At 54.9% G+C, this 18,682-nt stretch overlaps 1 protein-coding gene across 6 annotated transcripts; it reads left to right on the top strand.

Moving 5' to 3' along the window:
* Positions 1–86: 86 nt before the first annotated feature.
* Positions 87–16,974, top strand: LOC138684656 (uncharacterized). 6 transcript variants are annotated; one of them, XM_069778644.1, is made up of 6 exons: positions 87–791; positions 3,752–3,810; positions 6,335–6,433; positions 7,900–7,974; positions 9,151–9,267; positions 16,281–16,974. In XM_069778644.1, exons 1-6 carry the CDS (start codon positions 680–682, stop codon positions 16,740–16,742), a joined length of 924 nt encoding a protein of 307 aa, XP_069634745.1. In that variant the 5' UTR covers positions 87–679; the 3' UTR covers positions 16,743–16,974. The 6 variants fall into 6 exon arrangements, 1 of the variants encoding a protein (XP_069634745.1); XR_011323880.1 differs by lacking the exons at positions 87–791; positions 16,281–16,974 and adding an exon at positions 2,871–3,421 and having other exon boundaries at positions 7,900–8,796; positions 9,151–9,405; XR_011323878.1 differs by lacking the exons at positions 87–791; positions 9,151–9,267; positions 16,281–16,974 and adding an exon at positions 2,871–3,421 and having other exon boundaries at positions 7,900–8,894.
* Positions 16,975–18,682: the final 1,708 nt, after the last annotated feature.

The raw sequence follows: 18,682 nt of genomic DNA, 5'->3' as shown, positions 1-18,682 counted from the left end.
TCGCTCGGCCCGTGCGGCTGCCCTCAGCTCCAGCCCCTCCCCTGAAGCCTGTGCTGTAGCCGCAGGCAGCCCCCGAGCCCTGTCGTGAGGGCAGCAAGCTGGCCCTGCGATGTTCTCGAGTCTCCCTGAACGTGGGTGCCGTTAGCAGCGGCGCGGGGAACGAGCGGCGTCTGCGGAAGCCCCTGCGGAAGGAGGGGCTCCGGCCAGGGTCGAGCTACGGTAATAATGGTCGCTGCTGCCTCTTTCCCTCTCCCAGAGGCCACACTGTGAGTGCGGTTGTCCGTTCGTCCCCGGGGATGCCGTTGACTGCAGCGGCCTCAGGCTTGCGTGGGCTGTCTCTGCCTGGCCTCCCTCTCCTTGCGGCGTGGGAGCACAGAGGGACAGGCGGAGCGCTTACTGGCTGTGGACGGGAGCTGCTGAAGCTGGAGAGGCCACAGAAAGGTAAAGAAGAAGAAATGGAAGGCCATCTGGCTGGCAGCTGCCTCCCGCTGCAGGCAAGAGAGAACCTGCCTCTCTGGGTGTGGGAGGATCCCGCCTCGTAGTCCACAGCAGGTTAGACCGCCAGGGTCTGTATGCATGACCAGCAGCGTGGTACGGCCACATAGTGAGCGAGCGAGCGAGGCTACGTGTCTAGGAGGCCTCATCTCGTAAGAGCTGCGAGGCGCTCGCGTGTTCCGTTATGTGGAGGACAGCCAAGCGACTGGAGTTACAGAAGAGCAAGGGAGGAGAGAAAGAGAAAGAAGCGTCTGAACTGGCAAGGTCTCCTGGCAGCTCCAAGAGCGAGAGCTGTGGTGAGTCCTGGGCCCTCGGGGCCCTGTCGCTCCTCTTGTGCCTCCCGGTCCCTCCCTCCCCCTCTCCTGACCCCCTCGCTTTCTCATGCTGCTGTGACGGGGTTTTTTTGTTTGTTTGTTTTTTTATTTTGCTTCCCTGTGCCTCCTCTCTTCTGTCTATTCTCTTGTCCTGCTCCCTCTTCCTCCCCCCCTTCCTCTCTCTCTCTCTCATTCGACTGCCCCCCTTTCTTTTTCTCTCTGCATTCTTGTCCTGCTCCCTCTCCCTCTTCCCTCTCCCCCCGCCCCATCCCCGTCTTTGTCCTGCAGCCAGTCGCTTTTTTTTCCTTTTCCATCTCCTTGTCCTGATCTGCATCCGCCTCTTTCCCCGCCTCCCAATTTCTTTGGCCTGTTCCCCTGGCGTTCTTTTCCTCTCTGCGCCTGTACGTGCCGCTCTGTGTCCCTGCCTTCCTATCTCTCTTCTTCCTACTTTCTGTTTCTATCCCTTTGTCTTGCTCGCTGTTGCTGTTTATTTTTGTCATTCTGGATCTCACTGTCCCCATCCTCCTTCCTGTTCATCTCTTACTCTCTGTGACCCTTTGTGCTGCTTCCTGCCCCTTTTTTATTCACCCTCCCTCTCTCTGCAGGGCTCCTGATACCTCACTTTCTAAATTCCCCAACTCCCTGTGCTTCTCACGGTCTCTGTCTGTCTGTCTGTCTCTCTCTCTCTCTCTCTCTTGTTCTCATTGTTCTTGTCTGTCGCGCTGTCTTGCTTCTTATCCCGTCGTTTCTCGCTGTATCCCTTTGTCCCGCTCCCTGCTCGTATTCGTATTCCTCTCTGTCCTGAGGACCGTCCCAGTTTTTTATCTCCGTCCTGCCGCTGTCCTGATTTTTCCTTCTCTGCCATGTTCCCTGTCCCTCTTTCTGTCTCTTTTCCTCTGTCCCTGCTGCTTATTTCTCCATCTCTGTCCAGACCCCTGTCCCTTCCCCCCCGCTCCGCCTTGCTGTTCCTCTGCCTTGCTTTCTTTCACTACCTTTTCTGTCTGTCTTTCTCTGCCCTATTCCCTCTCCCGCCCTTTCTAACTGTGTCCGCCTGTCCAGCTAGCTGTCGCTTCTTTCTTTTTTCTGTTCCTCAGTACTTTTTTCTTTTTCCGTCTCTCTCTCCCGCTGCCCATCGCAGTTGGTTTTTCCCCCTCTGATGCTGGCCTGCTCTTTGTCCCTTTTGTCTCTCTGTGTCCTTCTGTCACGCTCCCTGTGTCTATTTAATCCCTTCATCTCTGTCCTGCAGCCTGTCGCTATTTTTTTTTCCTCTTCTGTCCCTTTGTCCTGCTCTCCGTCCTTGTCTCTCTTTCCCTTGGTTCTGCCTCCCGTCCTTTTTTCCTTTCTTGCTCCATCTCTCTGTCCTGCTCCCTATCCCTCCCGTGCTCTCTCTGTTTCTGTGTCCTTCTCCTTGCCTTTCCCCACGGTCTCTGTCTTGTACCCTCTTTGGTTTTCTTGTTTTCTGGGTGGCTGGGCCCAGCTACCCGCGGGGGTGCTTCGGCTGGGGGGTTTGGGGTGGGGGCCTGGCCGTGCCGGTGATGGCGGGGAAATAAAGCCTGAAACGGCAATCGTGAAGCGACACCGTGCCTGTGCTGGGGCTGCCCCGCAGAGGCGTGGGGCCGGGCCCTCCGCAGGTCCCGAGCACTCCCCAAAACTATGCGTGGGGCCCCGGGGGTGCAGGGCTGTGGGGTGGCTACGCTCGGCGTCGCCCGTGGGCACTGCAGGGTCAGAAACGGAGAACAAGTTTTCTGTTCCTGGGGCTTGACAACAGGCTCGCGTGGCTGATGTGGGGGCTCGGAAACAGACCGAGCTGCGCGGCTTTGGGCCCAGAAACAGAGGTCCGGCCCTGCGTGTTTGGGCCTTGAGAACGGGCTCAGCAGCCGGGTTTTTTGGCTCCCAAATGGGCCCCGAGTCAGCTGGTGCTGGGGCCAAAAGCGGGAGCCGGCTTGGCTGGTTTTGCAGGCGGGTGGGAGGGTGTTGGGGGCTGCGGGGGGAAGCGGGGGGCGGGCAGGGTGCGTGGACCCTCCCCGGAGATGGGGGTCTGGTTGTGTCGGACGCCGAAGTTTGGGAGTCCGGCACGCAGCAGGCCGAACTCAACATCTGTGATGGTCTGTGGGGGGGAAAGGTGCTTTTCAGACCCCACGTGCCCTCTTTGAGTCCAGCTCTTCTTTCTGCGCTGCTCAGAATAGTTGTTAAGTAATTAATCGCCCAAACTAACGAATATTTATTCGGCGTGTAACTCTGATGTTTAATCCCAATGCTCCAGTTTTGACAGCAGTTGATATACAACCTTATGGAAAGCCCAGACCGTTGCACGTAGCTGGAGCTTGTAAGGAGAAGCAGCTGAAATCAGCCGGAGCTTCAGTGCGGAGCTGGGGCTTCAAGGAGCCAGAACTGTAGCAAGCGGGAGCTGGAACGAGGCGGGGTGTCCGCTGTCTGGAGCGTGCATTAGCCAGAGGCAAAAGTACCTGCGGCTGTAACGAGCAGGAGGCGCGATTAGCTGGAGCGTCTTTTCGCTGGAGCGTCCGTCGGCCGGACTGCGCTCCCAGCACGGCGGGAGAGCGGCCGGGCGCGGGCAGGGCTGTCCGCAGCAAGCAGCTCCGAGCAGCAGGGAGGTGAGTTGTCCTTCTGCCAGCGGGGAGCCCGGCCTCTTCCCTCGGGCATGCAATCCACGCCGCGCTCCTCTCTCTGCGTGGAGGGTCTCTCCCGGTCCGTTCCCGCGGGCAGAAGCGAGGTGGGGTCCCCCGTCTCTCCTGGGGCAGCCCCCCCCTGCGAGGGGGCACGGGCGAGGTGTCGTCGTCCCCTCGGTACCGGGCAAAGGGGAGAGAAACCGGCCGGCGGGAGCTCCTGGGGTGCAGAGCCCTTCCGGCAGAATCCTCCCCTGTCTTTTTACCGTTGGCTGGGTGTGACAAGCAGGTTCATTTCTTTGTCTCCTCTTCTGCCAGCGTCACCTTCCGCGTCACACAAAGAAAATCCTGCGTGGTCAATTCCGCTTGCTGCTCAGGTAATCGCACGTATCGGGCTGGGGGAGCGGAGAGAAACACTTGCGAGTTTGAGGGCGCTACAGATGCTCCACGTTAAACCCACAGAGAAGGCAAATTTGCTGCTAGTGCAGAAAAGGTGATGGAAAAATTGCTGTTAACAGATCGTGCCCTGTTCCTGAACTGGTCCCTTGATGTGTTTTTGTTTCAGGGGAAAGAATGAAATTTCCTGTCTGGTAAATTCAGAGCTGCCTGTTAGCTCCTTCAAGGTCGCGTGTTTCTCTTCTCTCTGTTCATACTGATTTGATGGGCAAGTTGGAAATAGCCTTTTACTTTTTTATGTATAAGTGAATTTTTAGGAATATGTGGTGTCCCTGTAGTTCATTTTTGAGCACCTAGATGCCAGTAGAAATGTAATGAGTGAAACATGATGGGAACTGGTACTTAAACTTGATTTTTATTTGTTTTTTTTTTTTTTTTTTTCCTTCCCCATTAAGAGTGTTGATGGCATGTTGTCCCGTGGGACAATCCCTATTCCGTTCAGCGGAGTCTTCAGTCTAGGACTTTTAAGTGACAAAGTTTGTCCTTCCAAAAAGGGACTAGTCGTTCCTAGGACCGAGGCATAGACTTGGAGAGTCGCTTAAGTACGTGATCGGAATTAAAGCCAACTTTCAGTTGACGTTGCTGCTGTTGGTCTTTGCTTTCATTGATTTCTCCACCACTCCCTCGTGGTTGGGAGCTCTGAATCGTAATGTTTTTCAGTCTCTAACGCGTTTCCACCCCCACCCCCCAAAAAAAGGAGAGGCAGTGTCTAAAAGTTAATTAGTTTCCTCACAAATGCGTGAGTAAATAAAATTTGAGTTATGATGATTAAAACCATAAAAATGACACCAGTCTTGCAGATCTGGACTATTTCTGAACAGGCGTTCATCACACGCAGAAGTTGTCAGGGTACGGATCACCTGTGCTTCATGCTCTGACAAGACAAAATGCTGAGGCAGGGATGAGCTCTGAAAGAAGAAGAAAGAAAAAAAAAAAAAAAGAAGGCTACAAGGTCACGGTTTTGTTTTGTTGTTGTTTGATTTTAGAGAGTGCAATATTGACTGGTGCCAGCCTGCAGAGCTCTTGTGCTGCCTGACCTCTCCTTCTCTTTCATGGCTGTAATTGTCGTTTGGATAATTGTAGAAGAGCAATTAAGTTACTTGCCTCTGTGAATGTGCTGGTAATACCAGGAAGGCAAATGCTTGAACCGGTAGTGAATAACTTGGCGACGAGTAGAATTTCTGAAGGAAGAACAGCAGCAGCAACAGGAAGCAAATAGCAAGTGACCAAAAACTTGTGTGTGTCAAAGGCATCAAAGCTTTCTTGCCGAACGTTGTTTGGCAATATGTTCCAAATGGCTTTTTTCGGTAAACGTAAATTTTCAGGAAGTTCAGGGCTGTGTGTGGCAAAACGTGTCCCTCTGCGTACGCGTCCTGCTACGTAAATAGCATGGGTCAGTGGCAAGTCCAGTGGCAGGGCTGCTGTGCCCTACTCTCGACGTTGCCGTGGTAGTGTTGCGGTATTTAGACCTTCATGGACGGGCTGAGGAACGGAAGGAGAATGCCCGTTTTCTGTAAGGGCTCAGAATGCCGACCCTTTTCTCTGCCTGCCGCTCCCCTGTGCGTGAGATGAAGCTGTTTTATTTTTCTCCCTCGTTCCTGGTCTAAATATTTCTGGAGCTGTTGCTGCTGTGGGTTTGCAATTGGTGTTACTGCGTTTTTGTAGCGTTCTAGCGATGGGTCGTTTCTGCTGTGGCGAAGCGTCGAGATACGGTTTTCGGTTTAAAGCGTCAGAAACTACGTTCGCGGAAACCGGTAGCTCGCGGCGTAGGGGAAACCGATCTGGCGCGTGCAGCTGTGCTCGCAGGGCTGCTCGGTGGCTCCTCATCAAAACGGCAGGGTGTGTGCGTGGACATCCGTAGGGTTGCGCTCTGGGTCCGAGAGCGTTAACATATTTTTGCTGTTGGAAGATGGAATGGAGCGTGTGCCTGTTAAATCTCAGGGCGGTCAAAAGCTAGGAGGGACCCTGAGCGGGTTTGGTGGCACAACTGCGGTTTTAAAAGATCTTGACCGTTTGGAGCAACGGCCTGGAAAAAATGATTCCTTTTTTGCAACGAGGCAGTTCACGAGGACAGATGTGTTGCTGTGCTCTTTAGCAAAACTACTCAACTTGGGACGTATAGGGTGATGAAGCCTCGGCTATACTAAGGCTTGAGAAAATGTATGTAGGTCTCTATGTCTGTCACCTGTGTGTATCTAGGAAAGTGAGTTCTAGTGAAAGTAAAGTTGCCAATGAGTCAAAAAAGAAGGGAGAAAAAAAAAAAGGCACGGTTGTCTGAAAAATGCAAAAGCTCTAGTGGCCTGTGTCAACAACTGTACCGAAGATGACGCAAAAATACTTTTTCCTCCGCTCAGTCGTACTGTCTTCGCAAACCTTCACAAAAAAAAAAAGGCAGCTTTGGATTCCTACCCAGCTTTGTGCTAATGTTTTTTTTTCTTCTCTCAGCTGGATGTCAGCTGGCACCGTTTCGCCTTGGTTGCCCTTTCTTCTGCCGTGACGGTACGAGACAGATGGAAAGATTCCGTAGTGGCCTGCAAGTACAAGGTACGCCTACGATGTGCGTCTGCATTTTTCCAAAGGTACTTGCGGTATGGACTTTAACGTTGAGAGTGTGCCAACTCTCCTTCTACTTTTTTTTACATGAAATATTTTAACACAAATACTAAAAATAAGTTCTGTTCCGGAGCATGTTACACCTATACAAAGTTTACTTCCCTCAGTTTATTTTCTCTTCCTGAAAGCATAATCTTCTGTTGCTGTGTGCTTGCTAGTAAATGGTACTGTGAAAATAATTTTGTACTAAGAGAGGGAAGAAACTGTTCGTAAGAGTTCAGCTGTTCAGAAGAAACAGACTTTGTTTTCATGATAGAAGCTTTATGCTTTTACAGTCAATGATTTTTTTTTTTTTAAATATCTTATAGTAGTACTCAAAAACGTTACGGAGATAATTAGCATCTATACTAAAAGCAATCAAGGTCAAAGAAGAGACGTGGACAAAACAGGACAAACGGGCGTCGCATCTGTGTGTTGTCCAGGCTTTCCCAGGAAGCAGCCTTGTAACTAGTTACAGTGAGTCCTGAGGTGTTTTTGATGAGTTACTGCTTCAGTAATGTATTTTTTCCTTTAACCTACAGTGTGTAATTTTGACTTCAGCTGGAAAGAGATTTTCCAAAATGGAAGTCTTTCTCTCTCGAAGAAATTTTGTTTTATGAACTTCCCATCAGAGTGGATCTTCAGAGGTGATTGACTTGACAGCAGAAGTCATCAGTAACGAGACTTTTCACTCTCTTTAAAAAAAGAAAAAAAAAAAAGTCAATTTCCTTCCAAAGACCCAAGCGCAGCCCATCTTCCTAAAGTTGATGGCATCACTGGTCTTTGGTTTCTCAGTTGTAACAGTCGAGATAACATGAAAACATGTTGCTCTGCATGCTTCGGTACTGCCAAAAGCATTAGGGAATCCGCCAGTCCTTTTTGGTAGTCTGAGGTATTGCAGCACTGGGGATTTTACAAATTGACTTGCATTGTTTAAACTGTAACTGCCAAATAGCTGTAGTATATGATGTTAGGTGTATGTAAGCAGTTAGGTATTTTTCTAAATGTTTAAAAAGAGAGGCAACTGAATGTTATGGGGATTTTTTCCTGATGTTTTGACGGAGTGCTCTGAAGTACTTTCTTTCTGTCTGGCTTTCAATGGTGCATTTCCCTGGCAGTTCAGTAGCACCTCTCTTGGGCAGCTCAGCTGGCCAGGTGTCCCTCCGCGTTCTGTAACACGCACAAAAACCCCTAGTCACGTTATAACTGTGTACTTTGGAGAGAGATAATTTAATGGTATGAATTCAGAGCTGTGCAAGTTAAGGTAATGGAAAAGGAAAAAACAAATACTTTTACAGTATAAGTATTTTTATTGGACGTATATAAACATGGGCACACCTTTTTAGTGTAAAGTGAATTATTGAGATTTATTCTTTATTTTTCATTTTGCTCTTTGGAGTTTTCCACTTCACTTTCAGCTTTATTCACCAAACAAGCAAGATGCAAAGCGGCAGCAGCAGGAGCGCAAGGGCTGTAGCTGTTGCGGTGGATCCGTAAGCGTAGATTCTGATTGCGTACGACCTCGTCCCGCAGCCTCCCAGGGTTATCTCCCTGCAGCAGTGCTGTAAGGAAGGGAGGAGACGTTTTCCAGCACCGGCAAGAGTGTTTACTTGTATGCTAAGAAGGTGTTCAAAATGGTATCGATTAGCCTAAATGCTGATTTTTAAGTGTTCAAATAGCTCTTAACTTTTAAAGGAGGTGGTGTATTTCGAGCTGACCTGTTTACCTGGAATCCTGCTTTAGCTCAGCGACTCTTCTTGTGCACCCCCAGCCTCTGCTGGCAGGGCGGTATGAGAAGCTGGAAGGTCCTTGACTTAGTATAAACACTGCTTAGCAACGACTACAGCATCGGTGTGTTGTCAACATTATTCTCATCCTAAATCCAAAATGGCCCTGTACCAGCTACTCAGAAGAAAATGAACTTTATTCCAGCCGAAACCAGGACAACCCCAAACCCTCTGATTCTGGGACTGCAACGGAAAAAACCAAACGACTTTGGGACTCCTGGGAAAGCCAAATCCGCCTGGATTTGTGCAGCTGGAAAGCAAAAAACCCACCCCATTTTCATGCACAAACCCACAACCAAAAGATCACCCCTTTTTATGTTGTGGAAAAGCACTGAAACACACCCCAAACTGAGTATTTTGAAAAAGCAAAAAACTCCCCCGTTAGGGGAAGATTGGGGATGAAGCACAAGCAGTTTGAGGGGCGTTGCTGGGGGTCCTCCCAGCGTGGATGATCTGGTGTGGATGCTCTGTTGCGGGTTATCCCAGGTGAGTTACCTGCTGTGGATCATCCTGGGTGGACTCCCTGGGGTAGGTCATCCCCACCCGTGTCCCCCCATGCACCTCTGTACCCTCAGCTACCCTCTCCCCGGCGTGTGTTTCTCCCCCATATATGCTCCCCGCTGCTTCAGCCCGCCCCCTTCACCCATTCGAGTTTTTAACCCACGCGAGTTGTTTCCCCCCGCATCCCCTGCTCTTCTATCTCCTGTCCCCCCACCCGGCTTCCTTTCCCTCCTCCATATTCCACCCCCCCCCCCCCATCATCCGTCAGGCTCCAGACCCCTGGCATGCTGCCTGCACCCCATTCTCTGTCATTTTTTTTTCTTCTTTTCCTTACAAGTTGTTGTTGTTTCTTCTAAATGATTAAACTGTTTTCGTTTCAAGCCACGAGTTTTCTCACTTTCGCCCTTCCGATTGTCTCCCCGTCCCACTGGGGGCGGGGGAGCGAGTGAGCGGTCGCGTGGGGCTTTGTTGCTGGCTGGCGTTAAACCACGACACGAGGTGAGTTGCAAGCCCTGCCTGGCTAATGCTGGAGGCTCTCTATGTTCCTCCTGCCATCTTGACGGGCCGTCCTTGTTCTTCATTGCCGCTTTATAGCGAGCGCCTCTCGCGCTGTAAGCGGCAGTAGTACTGGGGCCGCGCAGGTACTGCGTGTTGCAGGCAGCAAAGGGCAATTGTGACGCTTGCTGGCGGGAGCGGCAAGGAGTGCGGAGCCACGCTCCTGTAGGGAGCAAAGACGGAACCTCGAGGGCTCTACGGTCATCTGCTGAGGACTACTAATATCCCGACAGGCCTCTTTGCTTTCCCTGCTTCACGTCTGATTACTTTGCACGCCGGAGGGCGGGGCGGTAAGTAACACCGTGCAGCATCTCTTCGATCAGAGACAAGCCCCGCACAAGGAGCCTTGCGTGCGTGCAGGATTAGGAGAGCAGAGTTCCGACAGCACAGAGGTGAGGAAAGGTGCGCCCACCCCAACTGAGCCCCAGGGTCGCCAGGGTATCGCTCGCTTGCAGGTGGGCCGCTCGCCTCTGGTGCGCTGGGACGCGGCGTTTCCTGCTGGACAGAGCTGCCCCTCTGGCAGAAAGCAGCTTTGGGTCTCTTGTGGCCTGCCTTCAGGCTGTCACCTGAACCAGGTGTTATGTTTGTTTTTTTTTTTTTAAATCTCTCGCCAGCAGCTGTTGACTGGCTGCTTTCACTCCCGCAACCCTGATGCCACATGCAGAGGGATACAGCAGTCCCTGGGGCTTGCTCCAGGGGACCACCCCCCCCTCCCCCCTGCCGTTTGCAGGTCCCTGTGCTGCTTCTCCTCTCTAGATAATGGGGGGGGCGGGCAGGGACAGAAGCGACCACCCGAGTTGTCTGTTGTTTGCACTTGACTGCTGTAAACGCTCCAGCCACTCGAGTGCTTTTTGGAACGGAGGCGATGAAGATGACTGCCCGGGCTGCGAGTGGGGAAAGGGCAGGGCAATGCAAGCCCTGTGCCCCCAGTAAGTAGTTGCGGCCTGTGGCTGGTCTCTGCTGGGCTGAGCTGTCAGTCATCCCTCATCCAGCTGCTGCTCAGAAGAGGATCGTTACGGGGATGCGGATGCTGCTGCCCGGTGACCGAAGGTGGGAACTGGCGTTGGGGAGGGGCGCATGCGCGGTGGCGTGTGTCGGTGGGAATCCAGCTGTTGCCGGGCAACCGAGACGCGGTACAGCAGCTCGACAGCTGCGCATGCGTGGCGGCGCGTTGAGGGCGCTCGCCGCTGTTGCCGGGCAACCGAAGCACGACACGGCGCATCGGCAAGGGCGCATGCGCGGCGGCGCGCTTTACGGCGCTCCCGCTGTTGCCAAGCAACCAAAACCCGTTACGGCAGCTCGGCAAGGGCGCATGGGCGCTGCGCCTTTTACGGCGCTGGCCGCTGTTGCCCGGCAACCAAAGCGCGACAAGGGGCCTCCCCAACAGCGCATGCGCGACGGCGCGGTTTACGGCGCCCCTTCTGTTGCTCGGCAACCAAAACGCTTTACGGCAGCTCGGCAAGGGCGCATGCGCGCTGCGCCTTTTACGGCGCTGGCCGCTGTTGCCCGGCAACCAAAGCGCGACAAGGGGCCTCCCCAACGGCGCATGCGCGACGGCGCGGTTTACGGCGCCCCTTCTGTTGCTCGGCAACCAAAACGCTTTACGGCAGCTCGGCAAGGGCGCATGCGCGCTGCGCCTTTTACGGCGCTGGCCGCTGTTGCCCGGCAACCAAAGCGCGACAAGGGGCCTCCCCAACGGCGCATGCGCGACGGCGCGGTTTACGGCGCTCCTTCTGTTGCTCGGCAACCAAAACGCTTTACGGCAGCTCGGCAAGGGCGCATGCGCGCTGCGCCTTTTACGGCGCTGGCCGCTGTTGCCCGGCAACCAAAGCGCGACAAGGGGCCTCCCCAACGGCGCATGCGCGACGGCGCGGTTTACGGCGCTCCTTCTGTTGCTCGGCAACCAAAACGCGTTACGGCAGCTCGGCAGGGGCGCATGTGCGTTGACTCGTTTACGACACTGGCCACTGTTGCCTGGCAACCAAAGCGCGACAGGACGCCTCGGCAATGGCGCATGCGCGGCGGCCCGGTTTACGGCGCTCCTGCTGTTGCTCGGCAACCAAAACGCGTTACGGCAGCTCGGCAACCGCGCATGTGCGTTGGCGCGTTTACGACACTGGCCACTGTTGCCTGGCAACCAAAGCGCGACACGGCGCCTCGGCAACCGCGCATGCGCCGTGGCGGCGCGGTTTACGGCGCTCCTGCTGTCGCCTGGCAACCAAAACGCGGCCCTGGCGTTCGGGAGCCGCGCATGCGCGGTGGCGCCTTTTGACGCCCTCCTGCTGTTGCCTAGCAACCAGAACGCGGTACACCGCTCGGAGCCGCGCATGCGCGGTGGCGGCGCGTTTCGCCAGCGCTCTCTTCCGCCACCTATTGAACAGACTTCGGTACTGCAGCTGGGCTGCCGCCCATGCGCGCTGGCGCCTTGTGCCAAGCGCTCGCCGCTGCCGCCTCGCGGCCAATGCTCGGTACTGCAGCTCGGAGGCTGCGAGGGCGCGGGGCTGCCGCTGTCCTGCACGTGCCGTCCGACGGTAACGGCAGTGCGGCACCGGCGGGAGGCGTCGCCGCGCTCCTTGCTTCCTCCCGGTGAGGAAACGCCGCCGGCAAGGAAAGCTTGCACGGGCTCTCTGCCTGGCCTCCCTCTCCTCGCGGCGCGGGAGCACAAAGGGACAGGCGGGGCGCTGACCGGCTGCGGGCAGGAGCTGCTGCGGCTGAAGCTGGAGAGGCCACAGAAAGGTAGAGAAGAAGAAATGGAAGGCTGGCCGGCCAGCAGCTGCCCCCCGCTGCAGGCAAGAGAGAGCCTGCCTCTCCGCGCGTGGAAGGATCCCTCTTCGTAGTCCGCAGCAGGTCAGACCGCCGAGCTGCACCGCAGGGTCCGTACGCAGCACCGACGGCGCGGTACGGCCACGTAGCGTGCGAGCGAGCGAGGCTCCGTGCCTAGGAGGCCTCGTCCTGCAAGACCTACGAGACGCGTGTTCTCCTAGGGGGAGGACGGCCGCGCCGCCGGAGTTACAGAAGAGGAGGGAGCGGGAGAGGAGCAGAAAGAAGCGTCTGAACTGGCAAATTCTCCTGGCAGTGCCAAGAACAAGAGCTGTGGTGAGCCCCGGGCCCTCGGGGCCCTGCCTCCCCTCTTCCGCGTTCTGGTCCCTCCCTGCCCCTCCCCTGGTCCCCCCTCTTTCCCACACCGCTGCCTTTTTTTTTTTTTTTTTTTTCCTTTCCTCCCTTGTACCCCTGATACTGAAAAGCCGGTCGAAGAAACTCCCTAAGACTCGTTTTGGAGTTTTAGAAAGCAGGCATTCTTCATTGCAGCGCTGGATACACGGGGGATAGTTGCACCTAGCGTGCATGCCACAGCTTTAGCACAAACAGGTTATACAGAATAACTAATTGCATGTTAATCAGATTAGTATACATATACGTAAAAACGATGGCAACCGGTTATCATAGTACTGCCTACATCCGATCACGCGCAATGAAGGATCCATTTGAGTCGAAGGACTGCTTTTGCAACCAGCGACCCATTTGAAGTTCTTGCTGGCTGTCCTTGAAGTCTTTATTCTTGTCCTTGTTCTTTGATCTTGAAGCTTAACGCAGTTTCAATCACATGTGGTCAGTTTCAGCATTGTTCTCATCTACCATACAGGAACATCTAGTCATAAGAGCAAAGAACTGCAAAACTTAGGAGTACCTACCTCTGCTAGTTAATTGCTTGGCTATACTTTTGTCTATTGTTTCAATTGTAGTGTTAGTATAAGATTTCTAATAATTATTTACCAAATCTCACTTTTGCAGTCACCTAGCAGCAAACCAGTTTCCACAGCTGGTACAAAATATTAAAACCATCCCAATATTTAGATGTGCTATACAGAATGTATGGAAATAGGCTATCAGAGGTGTCCGAGGGGCAGAGGGAGCGCCGGGGGGCGCCCCGAGACCCGGAGCAGACTCGCTGGCAGGACTCGATAGGCACGTGACTGACTGAATAAACACTGGCCGCCCGTCCCCTTTGCCCTCCGGGCTGCGTTTGCGCTCCCTTTGCACGAGGCGAGGGGCCGTGAGGGAGCCCAGGGGAGGAGGAGGTGAGGCGCTGGGGGGGTCAGGCCATGCCCCCTTCCCCCCCCCCGCCCCATTCCTGCTGGGCTCCAGCTGTTGCAAATATTCTGGTAAAGAAATCAAAATTTAATCCCATAGAAGAGTTAGGTTTGATTAAGAAGTAAAATTGTGAAGCATAACGTATAGGATCGTTAAGGTTGAAACGTAGCCATAGAAACTTTAGGAACTGTGTTCGCGTGACTCTAGGAACCTTAATATTGTTAAAGTTTGAAATAGCTAACCCTAGAAACCTCACCAGGAAGTTACTGGTTTTTCTACGTTCTGTTTCAGGAAACTAAGGAAACTGTCGTGGACACCAGTTTGCTGCTTGGAAACCCCCTTACCCTTCCCATCTCGATTTGAGTATCAAAGATTCCAGTCAGCAGAGCTAAGTGTAACTGACCAATGATTGTTTTTAAATAAGAACATTGATAAGGTTATATAATCAAAGGACCGATCATTATAAAGGTTAAATTTAAGAACGAGCAGAGTATGCATTTTTACGGAAGGAGCTTAGGTAACAATGACCTGACAAGAAAAGTCTGTAAAAACCGATGGATTTTGATACTAAGCGGGACACGCCTTTGGAGGAGCGATCCCCCGTGTCCCCAGCGCTGCGATAAACAAAGTGCCCGCTTCTTAACTTCACGTTGGTGTTAAGGAGTTTTATTCCGGATTTCGGTAACGGTTTTGGCGACCCAGATGGGACCTTGCGAGTGAGACTGGACGAGATCGAGTGTCGATCGAACTCCGGCCGGCACCGAGGTATTCTCGGGGAGAACCATCACCCTCGACTCGCAAAGCTCCTCGCAGCGTTCCCTGGAAAAAAGGTAAGGCGCTGCTTCTTTGGAATTGGTTTGGAAAGCCCGCCCGTGAGGCGCGGCGAAAGCTTCGCAGGGTTGGGGCTTCGAGGGTACCCGTCTGCAGCGGAAGCCTAGGCGTCTGCCCGTAAGGCATAAGCGAAAGCTATTGCTGGGTTGGACTTTGTGTATTATTTGGGACAATTGTCATTTGCATTTGTTTGTGGAAGGATCCCTCTTCGTAGTCCGCAGCAGGTCAGACCGCCGAGCTGCACCGCTCTGTGTCCCTGCCTTCCTATCTCTCTTCTTCCTACTTTCTGTTTCTATCCCTTTGTCTTGCTCGCTGTTGCTGTTTATTTTTGTCATTCTGGATCTCACTGTCCCCATCCTCCTTCCTGTTCATCTCTTACTCTCTGTGACCCTTTGTGCTGCTTCCTGCCCCTTTTTTATTCACCCTCCCTCTCTCTGCAGGGCTCCTGATACCTCACTTTCTAAATTCCCCAACTCCCTGTGCTTCTCACGGTCTCTGTCTGTCTGTCTGTCTGTCTCTCTCTCTCTCTCTTGTTCTCATTGTTCTTGTCTGTCGCGCTGTCTTGCTTCTTATCCCGTCGTTTCTCGCTGTATCCCTTTGTCCCGCTCCCTGCTCGTATTCGTATTCCTCTCTGTCCTGAGGACCGTCCCAGTTTTTTATCTCCGTCCTGCCGCTGTCCTGATTTTTCCTTCTCTGCCATGTTCCCTGTCCCTCTTTCTGTCTCTTTTCCTCTGTCCCTGCTGCTTATTTCTCCATCTCTGTCCAGACCCCTGTCCCTTCCCCCCCGCTCCGCCTTGCTGTTCCTCTGCCTTGCTTTCTTTCACTACCTTTTCTGTCTGTCTTTCTCTGCCCTATTCCCTCTCCCGCCCTTTCTAACTGTGTCCGCCTGTCCAGCTAGCTGTCGCTTCTTTCTTTTTTCTGTTCCTCAGTACTTTTTTCTTTTTCCGTCTCTCTCTCCCGCTGCCCATCGCAGTTGGTTTTTCCCCCTCTGATGCTGGCCTGCTCTTTGTCCCTTTTGTCTCTCTGTGTCCTTCTGTCACGCTCCCTGTGTCTATTTAATCCCTTCATCTCTGTCCTGCAGCCTGTCGCTATTTTTTTTTCCTCTTCTGTCCCTTTGTCCTGCTCTCCGTCCTTGTCTCTCTTTCCCTTGGTTCTGCCTCCCGTCCTTTTTTCCTTTCTTGCTCCATCTCTCTGTCCTGCTCCCTATCCCTCCCGTGCTCTCTCTGTTTCTGTGTCCTTCTCCTTGCCTTTCCCCACGGTCTCTGTCTTGTACCCTCTTTGGTTTTCTTGTTTTCTGGGTGGCTGGGCCCAGCTACCCGCGGGGGTGCTTCGGCTGGGGGGTTTGGGGTGGGGGCCTGGCCGTGCCGGTGATGGCGGGGAAATAAAGCCTGAAACGGCAATTGTGAAGCCAGAGTTCCGATAGCACGGAGGTGAGGAAAGGTGCGCCCACCCCAACTGAGCCCCAGGGTCACCAGGGTATCGCTCGCTTGCAGGTGGGCCGCTCGCCTCTGGTGCGCTGGGACGCGGCGTTTCCTGCTGGACAGAGCTGCCCCTCTGGCAGAAAGCAGCTTTGGGTCTCTTGTGGCCTGCCTTCAGGCTGTCACCTGAACCAGGTGTTATGTTTGTTTTTTTTTTTTTAAATCTCTCGCCAGCAGCTGTTGACTGGCTGCTTTCACTCCCGCAACCCTGATGCCACATGCAGAGGGATACAGCAGTCCCTGGGGCTTGCTCCAGGGGACCACCCCCCCCTCCCCCCTGCCGTTTGCAGGTCCCTGTGCTGCTTCTCCTCTCCAGATAATGGGGGGGGGGGGGGGCAGGGACAGAAGCGACCACCCGAATTGTCTGTTCTTTGCACTTGACTGCTGTAAACGCTCCAGCCACTCGGGTGCTTTTTGGAACGGAGGCGATGAAGATGACTGCCCGGGCTGCGAGTGGGGAAGGGGCAGGGCAATGCAAGCCCTGTGCCCCCAGTAAGTAGTTGCCGCCTGTGGCTGGTCTCTACTGGGCTGAGCTGTCAGTCATCCCTCACCCAGCTGATGCTCAGAAGAGGATCGTTGTGGGGATGCTGCTGCCCGGCGACCAAAATTCGGTACTACAGCTCGGAGGCTGCAAAGGCGCGGTGGTGCCCCTGTAACGGCACCCGTGGTCCAACAGTAACGGCAGTGCGGCACCGGGGGAAAGTGCCGCCGCGCTCGTTGCTTCCTCCCGGTAAGGAAACGCCGCTGCTGCCCCACGTGCGCGGTGTCGGCGGGCGCTCAGCGCGAAAAGCGCGGAACAGCAGCGCCGGCACCGCACAGGTGCGCAGCAGCGCCGCCGCCTCCGCTGGTGCCGCCTTGTGGGCAAAGTGTGGTACTGCAGCCCGGCGTTCGCGCGCCGGCTCTGACCCCTCCGGCGCGCCGTCGACGGCCAGCGCATGCGCGGTCCCTGGGAGCAGCGTGGTGGCGCGCAGGGCGCGGGTCTCAGCGGCAGCGGGCGAGCGCCGGGACCGCGGGTGAGGCGAGCGATCCCCTCCGGCGGGGGCGGGGGGTGCCTCCTGCCCGCTGGCCGCCCGGGGCTGGCGGGACGGGAAGCTGCGAAGCGGCCGCCGCGGCAGGCTCCCGGTCCGCCGGAGGCGAGCCGGGCCAGGGCAGTGCCCGGCAGTTCCCCGAGAGCCGATAGAAGGGAAGAGGGGACGGAGGCGGGCACCCCCCAGGCGCGGCCAGCGGGCGCCTCCCCGAGTCGCCGGAGCTCCCCCGGCGCCTTCGCTCGGCCCGTGCGGCTGCCCCCAGCTCCAGCCCCTCCCCTGAAGCCTGCCTGTGCTGTAGCCGCAGGCAGCCCCCGAGCCCTGTCGTGAGGGCAGCAAGCTGGCCCTGCGATGTTCTTGAGTCTCCCTGAACGTGGGTGCCGTTAGCAGCGGCGCGGGGAACGAGCGGCGTCTGCGGAAGCCCCTGCGGAAGGAGGGGCTCCGGCCAGGGTCGAGCTACGGTAATAAGGGTGGCTGCTGCCTCTTTCCCTCTCCCAGAGGCCACACTGTGAGTGCGGTTGTCCGTTCGTCCCCGGGGATGCCGTTGACTGCAGCGGCCTCAGGCTTGCGTGGGCTGTCTCTGCCTGGCCTCCCTCTCCTTGCGGCGTGGGAGCACAGAGGGACAGGCGGAGCGCTTACTGGCTGTGGACGGGAGCTGCTGAAGCTGGAGAGGCCACAGAAAGGTAAAGAAGAAGAAATGGAAGGCCATCTGGCTGGCAGCTGCCTCCCGCTGCAGGCAAGAGAGAACCTGCCTCTCTGGGTGTGGGAGGATCCCGCCTCGTAGTCCACAGCAGGTTAGACCGCCAGGGTCTGTATGCATGACCAGCAGCGCGGTACGGCCACATAGTGAGCGAGCGAGCGAGGCTACGTGTCTAGGAGGCCTCATCTCGTAAGAGCTGCGAGGCGCTCGCGTGTTCCGTTATGTGGAGGACAGCCAAGCGACTGGAGTTACAGAAGAGGAAGGGAGGAGAGAAGGAGAAAGAAGCGTCTGAACTGGCAAGGTCTCCTGGCAGCTCCAAGAGCGAGAGCTGTGGTGAGTCCTGGGCCCTCGGGGCCCTGTCGCTCCTCTTGTGCCTCCCGGTCCCTCCCTCCCCCTCTCCTGACCCCCTCGTTTTCTCATGCTGCTGTGACGTTTGGTTTCTTTTTTTTTTTTTTTTTATTTTGCTTCCCTGTGCCTCCTCTTTTCTGTCTATTCTCTTGTCCTGCTCCCTCTTCCTCCCCCCCTTCCTCTCTCTCTCTCTCATTCGACTGCCCCCCTTTCTTTTTCTCTTTGCGTTCTTGTCCTGCTCCCTCTCCCTCTCCCCCCCCGCCCCCATCCCCGTCTTTGTCCTGCAGCCAGTCGCTGTTTTTTTCCTTTTCCATCTCCTTGTCCTGATCTGCATCCGCCTCTTTCCCTGCCTCCCAATTTCTCTGGCCTGTTCCCCTGGCGTTCTTTTCGTCTCTGCGCCTGTACGTGCCGCGCTGTGTCCCTGCCTTCCTATCTCTCTTCTTCCTACTTTCTGTTTCTCTGTCTGTCCCTTTGTCTTGCTCGCTGTTGCTGTTTATTTTTGTCATTCTGGATCTCGCTGTCCCCGTCCTCCTTCCTGTTCGTCTCTTACTCTCTGTGACCCTTTGTGCTGCTTCCTGCCCCTTTTTTAGTCACCCTCCCTCTGTCTGCAGGGCTCCTGATACCTCTCTTTCTAAGTTTCCCAACCCCCTGTGCTTCTCACGGTCTCTGTCTCTGTCAGTGTCTCTCTCTCTCCTTCTCATTGTTCTTGTCTGTCGCGCTGTCTTGCTTCCTGTCCCGTCGTTTCTCGCTGTATCCCTTTGTCCCGCTCCCTGCTCGTATTCGTATTCCTCTCTGTCCTGAGGACCGTCCCAGTTTTTTATCTCCGTCCTGCCGCTGTCCTGATTTTTCCTTCTCTGCCGTGTTCCCTGTCCCTCTTTCTGTCT

The sequence above is a fragment of the Haliaeetus albicilla genome, chromosome 3 (genome assembly GCF_947461875.1).
Source record: "Haliaeetus albicilla chromosome 3, bHalAlb1.1, whole genome shotgun sequence".
In the NCBI taxonomy this organism is placed as follows: domain Eukaryota; kingdom Metazoa; phylum Chordata; class Aves; order Accipitriformes; family Accipitridae; genus Haliaeetus; species Haliaeetus albicilla.
The sequence above is the reverse complement of the archived record's forward strand: the minus strand, read 5'-3'. Positions and strand labels throughout refer to the sequence as shown.